The sequence below is a fragment of the Sapajus apella genome, unplaced genomic scaffold (genome assembly GCF_009761245.1).
Source record: "Sapajus apella isolate SASKATOON/1434 unplaced genomic scaffold, GSC_monkey_1.0 scaffold12, whole genome shotgun sequence".
Lineage (NCBI taxonomy): Eukaryota > Metazoa > Chordata > Mammalia > Primates > Cebidae > Sapajus > Sapajus apella.
Genome location: NW_022436952.1, coordinates 2,834,704 through 2,840,810, shown reverse-complemented (window position 1 = coordinate 2,840,810; position 6,107 = coordinate 2,834,704). Strand labels below are relative to the sequence as shown.

Here is a 6,107-nt window from a genome sequence, read left to right as displayed (position 1 = left end):
AAAAAAAAAAAAAAAAAAAAAAAAAAAAAAGAAAACAAAACCAGGATATCATATTCAAACTAAAAAATCAGATATTCTGGTTTGGGGTAAGAAGCCATGTAAGATTGCTATGACTGATTTTGGTAAAATGCTTTAGTCTCACACCAGCCTGTATCCTTCCCTTGTGGCTCTACAACAGATTTTCTAAGACTACTTGATGTCTTACCTAAGCCAATGAATCTACGTCTTTATCCTTCTCAACATTACTGTGAACAGACTTGGGTCCATTCACAGGTTAGTATGTTAAATATAGATAAATAGTTCATTAAACTGGCAGTGTGGTACCCACCCCCTCACCTTCTGCTGGAGCTCCTCGATGGTCTTGAAGTAGGACTGGTAGCTGGGGCACAGCAAGGGCTCCTGCTGCTGGGACCGCTCCCGGATGAGGCGCTCCAGCTCCGCGTTCTCCCGCTCCAGCTGACGCACCTTCTCCAGGTAGCTGGCCAGGCGGTCGTTCAGGAACTGCATGGTCTCCTTCTCGCTGCCATTGAAGGAGCCCTCGCAGAACCAGTTGCAGTTGCTCACGTTGGCGGGGATGTTGCAGGCCCCGGGCAGGGTGCAGCCGTGGCAGCTGGGGGGCACGCAGGGCCGGGAGGAGCAGCTGGTGCGGCAGCTCAGGCTGGGCAGGCAGCAGTTGTAGGGCATGGTGCTGGGAGGGAGTGGAGCTCTGGAAGTCAGTTTCAAAACCTGATTCCTTTTCTCTGGGATAAGCACTGGTCCTCTCAGGGCTTTATATTCTGTCAGCAGTGGGTGTGGCAACCATGTCAAGCATTCCTCCTTTCCACCTCCTTTGCTAATTTTTCCATCTGTTATTTGGCCACTTCACCTGAGTCCTACATCTCATAAAATGTTTTACTCTGGCTTCTTGCTAAGTCAGGACTCCTCACAAAACACGCTGATTGATTAAGTAAGAGCTTCACGGTTCGGCTTCAAAGTGACTGATCTTGCCCACAGCAGTGCTTATCCACGGGATATTAAGCTAGAGTGACAGCTAGGCCCTGTCCCCAGAGTAGAGGCACATCTGTGTCTCTTTCTCCTAAATGAGGAAAGGCTTCTGTCTCATCCAGTTCATATTCAATTAGGTCTCTCTGAGAAAATCCATGGAAGGAAACCCATCTAGAAACTAGACTATGTGATAGGGAATCCTGGAAGCCGAGCTCAGAAAGGAGGTACAAGGCCATTGGTTCAGGGACACTTTGCAGTTCCATCCAGGCAGATGGAGGCAACTCTCCCCTCTTCCTATGGGCCTGCAGGAAGCTACCCACCTCTGTTTCTGCTACTGTTCAGTGTTCACCAGAACTATAAGGACACTAGAATGTTTGGAGTACCTACTCTGCATGAAGCCCTGTGCTCTGTGCCTGTGCACAGTGTGACTCTGTCATTGGTGATGGCTCCTGCTTGCTGAGCCTCCACTGTGCACCAGGCACTGTGCCAGGCACCTCCTAGGCACAAGCTCCTTCAGTCCTCTCAAAATGCTGCAAGGCTTTATAGATAAGAACATTAAGCCTCTGAGAGGTACCCCAAGGTCACAGAGCTCCTACATGGTGGAGCCAGGATTCAAACGCAGATCTAATTCCAGTGTCCACAGTCTCTCCATCATGTTACACGTCTCTCTCTTCCAGTCTTCTCACTACTGAGATGCAATAATACAGCAATACAGATTGATCGCCACTGAGCTCAATCAGTGCTGACAATAACCCAAATTAGAATGGGCCAAGAAATAACAAGCCTGCTCTTTGCTTATTAAAGAAACAAAGTCACTTCTATTCTAATGGAAGGAAGTTTACTAAGTGAAAATGCATTATACCCACTAGAAGCTTGAAAAAAAAAAAAAAGGAACCCTCAGTTGATCTGACGTGGAAATACCTGGACACCTAGCTCTCAGAATATGACCCTGCAAAGCCACCACTTTGTCATGTGCTTGAAGTGGCATTTTATGACCATTGGCACATTTCGGCAAGCAGATGCTCTGCCCTCATCCATTCCAGATGGAGCCATGAATGACAAGGATTTTGTGTGTAGTCTACTAGTGCTCAAATCCTGACAGAGACTCCTCCAAGTTGTTTCTTTTGGAAGCTACATATTAAGTCTTGCCATACAGGTATTCTTTTCCTGTGGGTGACCTGCCATTGCTCAGATCACCCTTCCTTCAAACTTGCCCTCACAGCCTGGGACACATTCTTTTAGTTATCCTCATTGAAGGCCAACCTTCATCTTCTGAGGGTGTGTTTATTTTTGGAACCAGCCAGATGTCATTCGAAACCACACCTAGTGAGTAGGGTAAGTAACCAAGCTGCGTACCATCTTTAATGGGTCAGAAACACATTGTGACTGCAAAATAATTATGTGCATTTTCTTGGGTGACTCTGGAGGTCATTTCCAAGGAGGAGCTTCAAATATACTTTTATAAAGGACAGCAGCTTTGGAGCAAATGTGTGGTCTTCCAGAATGAATGCATTGGAAGTACTGATATCCTCCCCTACATTCACAATCCTCAACTTACAGCACCTCCTGCCAGAATCTCTACCATTTTTTTTTTATTTTTATTTTTTTGAGACAGAGTCTCACTCTATTGCCCAGGCTAGAGTGCAGTGGTGCAATCTCAACACATTGCAACCACCACCTCCCAGGTTCAAATGATTCTCCTCCCTCCGCCTCCCTAGTAGCTGGGATTACAGGCACACACCAGCACGCTTGGCTTATTTTTGTATTTTTAGTAGAGACGGGGTTTGACCATATTGCCTAGGCTGGTCTCAAACTCCTGACCTCAGGTAACCCACCTGCCTCAGCCTCCCAAAGTGCTGGAATTATAGGCGTGAGCCACCATGCCTGGCCTGAATCTCTACCTTTAAAATGATTCCACCATCAGTGAGATTTGGCATGGGCATATTGGTTTAAAATCAGTACCAAACTGATTAAAGTCCTATTGGATGAGATCAAATAACATAAAGCAAATAACTGAATTCATTAACTTTTCTCTATTTACCTTCTGTTCTTCTCTCCTTCTTCTAGGCCCCAAGCTTCAAAAGAGAAAAATCTGACAATGGCACTTTAAAAAAAAAAAAAATAGCGGGGGGGGGGAGGAATAGTGTGTCATAGACTAGTAAATATATCCAAGGGGATCCCTATAACCATTGCTATAGCTTCTACCTCAGTCACAGTGGAATGATTCAGAGATAAGTATACTTGTGTCTTTAAAAATGGAGATCAGAGTTCAGAAAACACTATTCCCACATCTTAAGTAGAAGTAGCTATTTTCTGCACAGCTACTTGGCCATCATATAATAATAGTTGGAAGAACCTGGGTCTATTGAGAAAAGAGCCAAGTTTCAATTAGCTTCTCAGGAAGTCTGGAAGGCAATTGCTTTTTCTTTATTCCGCTTGTTGTGTACTGTGAATTCTTACCTTTACATGGGTGATGGAATTGTCTCTGTTCAATGACCCTTCCATAAACATGATGAGCAAATCAAATCCTAACAAACCTAAAGGTTTTATACATACCCATGTAATTGTGGTGGATGCTGTGGTTGAGGCTTCTGGTCTTAAGATGTGAGCAAATTGCAATTGAGGTGTAAGGATGCTATTTATTATGGAAGCCAAGGTTATTTCCATGGAAGAGATCACATGCAAACTCACCAGTGATGCTTAACCATGGAGTGGACATACGACAGGTCTTCAGCTGATGCCACCTTGTTGTGGAACTATAAAGTCGTTGGGAGGCCTCCCTCCTTCTCCCCAAAATCATCTTCCCCAATGTCCAGGCTCTGGTGCTTGAAATTCTCACCATGAGAAATATAAAATGTATTCTTTTAGAAACACGAAGTAACACTGGGCTACTTGAAAATTAATTATATTTTAATGTGTATGAAATGGCAAGGAGATGCCAGGAGCGGTATCATGGCATGCACACAGATCAAGAAGATGGACTTTTTGCCAAAGAGGGATCCCAGAGGGAAATGAGAAAAGCAGAAACACTGTCCAGTATCGACCCCAGCCCATGGTTCTGAGCCAGCCTGTTAGAGTTTCCTAGAAGAGCAGAAGATAGGGCTTCCACAAACTGTTCCATAAAGGCAACTGTTGCCAATTTATCAATCCTCCAGCCTCAGGGCTTTAAGAGGAGAAATTGAAAGGGTAATTCAGGACCTAAGGCAACAGGCTTGGCTCTGTTCAATAGGGCTTCTGATAAGCGACAAGAAGCAGAGGGGCTGGAGAAGGATCCTGGTCAGCAGCAAGCTAGACTGAGCAAAAACATACAAACACCTCAAAGTGGAACTCAGGAGCTAGTTCTACAAACCCTCTCTGGAGCCACCATTGTCTCTCTTACACTCAGTCCTGGGCTCCCAATGAGAATGGGGTCTTAAAGTCTTCAGGGACCCAGCCAAGTCAGAAAAATGCAAAGTTCATCTATGCTATGTGTTTTTTTAACTTTTAAGTTGAGGGGTACAAGCGCAGTTTTGTTATATAGATAAACTTGTGTCATGGGAGTTTCTTGTACAGATTATTTCATCACCATTAAGCCTAGTCTTCATTAGTTATTTTCCCTGATCCTCTCTCTTCTGCCACGCTGTACCCTCTGAAAGGCCCCAGTGTGTATTGTACCCCTCTATGTGTCCATGTGTTCTCATCATTTAGCTCCCACAAGATGTCATCTCAGTCCTCAAGATCTGGCAAAAACCAAGGCTGAACCTCACATCAAGGACTTTGGAGAGCCCCCAGTCAACTCTGTGGTTTCTATCAGTGGTCCTCAAATTCTTCTGTATCCAGCCAACTGCCATTGGACAGTTTAACAATTTCTATAGCTCTAATTATCATCTTTGTTTACCTAGCTGTCTGACATCTCTCTCTCAAATCTAGTCATTCTTTTCCAGGTCTTTCCAATGGAGACTCATTGTTGTTTCATTTTCTCAGGCTGAAAATCTTCAGACACATAGTAGGTATTTGTGACTGTTAATTTAATGTATCAACTTCACTGGGCCAAGGGATGCCCAGATAGCTGGTAAAACATGATTTCTGGGTATGTCTGTGAAGGTGTCTTTAAAAGAGACCAGTATTTGATTCAGGAGAGTGAGTAAAGATCACCCTCCCCAATGTGGGCAGGTGTCCTCCAACATGGGTAGTCCAATAGAACCTAAGGATAGAAGAAAGGCAAATTATTTCTCTCTTATTGACCTGTAAGGGACAAGCAGGAGATGGTCTGGAGAATAAGCCAGGTCAGTAGTAAGCTATGCTGAGCAAAGACAAATACAGACACCTCAAAATGGAACCCAGGGGCTAGTTCCACAGACCTTCCCAGAGCTGTCACTGTTTCTCCACACTCGGTCCTGCACTCCCAATGAGAATGGAGTTGAGCTCCATCGTCTCCTGCCCTCTAACATCAATGCTCCCAGCTCTTGAGCCTTCATCTCAAACCAGGACTTACACCAGCAGCCTTCCTGATTCTCCAACCTTTTGGTTTGGATTGGAACTACATCCCTAGCTTTGCTGGGCCTCCACCTTGAAGACAGCAGATTATTGGACTTTTTAATCTCCACAACATCTGAGCTATTTTCTCATAATAAATCTCTTTCTATGTATCTCTATATAGCCTATTGTTTCTGTCTTTTGGGACAACCCTGACTAATCAGTGTGTGATCAGTATTAGTTTCCTTTCTTCTCTCTCCATTGTTCCTCTGCCACTACTCAACTTCCGTATTCTAGGCCATGCCTCTAAAATCTACCCCTCTTCTGCCTCACTCACCTCCACCTACCTCAATTCTTATTGATCTTTCATCTATCTCACCGAGCTTCTAGGACTCTTCACAACTCAACCTGTACACAGCTGCCAGCTATGTCATATGGCAACCTCCCTTATGAGAAAACCTCATGCATAAACATTCAGGGCGCTGCCAGATATGGTCCTGCCTAACTACCTTGCAGTTTCATCTTCTATTACCACCCTTACCTCTGTTCTAGCCTGGGAATTGGGTTGTCAATTTCTAAACACACCTTGTCACTCCTCCAGGCAAAGTTCACGCTCAGGATAACTTTCTCTCTCCTATGGCCTACACACCCTCATCTTTCCAGACATT

At 44.6% G+C, this 6,107-nt stretch overlaps 1 protein-coding gene across 1 annotated transcript in view; it reads right to left on the bottom strand.

Moving 5' to 3' along the window:
- Positions 1–730, bottom strand: part of LOC116552850 (keratin, type I cuticular Ha3-II) — a 6,953-nt gene extending 6,223 nt beyond the window's left edge. The window contains exon 1 of the mRNA XM_032279734.1: positions 337–730. Within this exon, the coding sequence (XP_032135625.1) occupies positions 337–684 (348 nt within the window). The 5' untranslated portion in view covers positions 685–730. The remainder of the gene's footprint in view (positions 1–336) is intronic.
- Between the last annotated feature and the right edge of the window lie 5,377 nt (positions 731–6,107).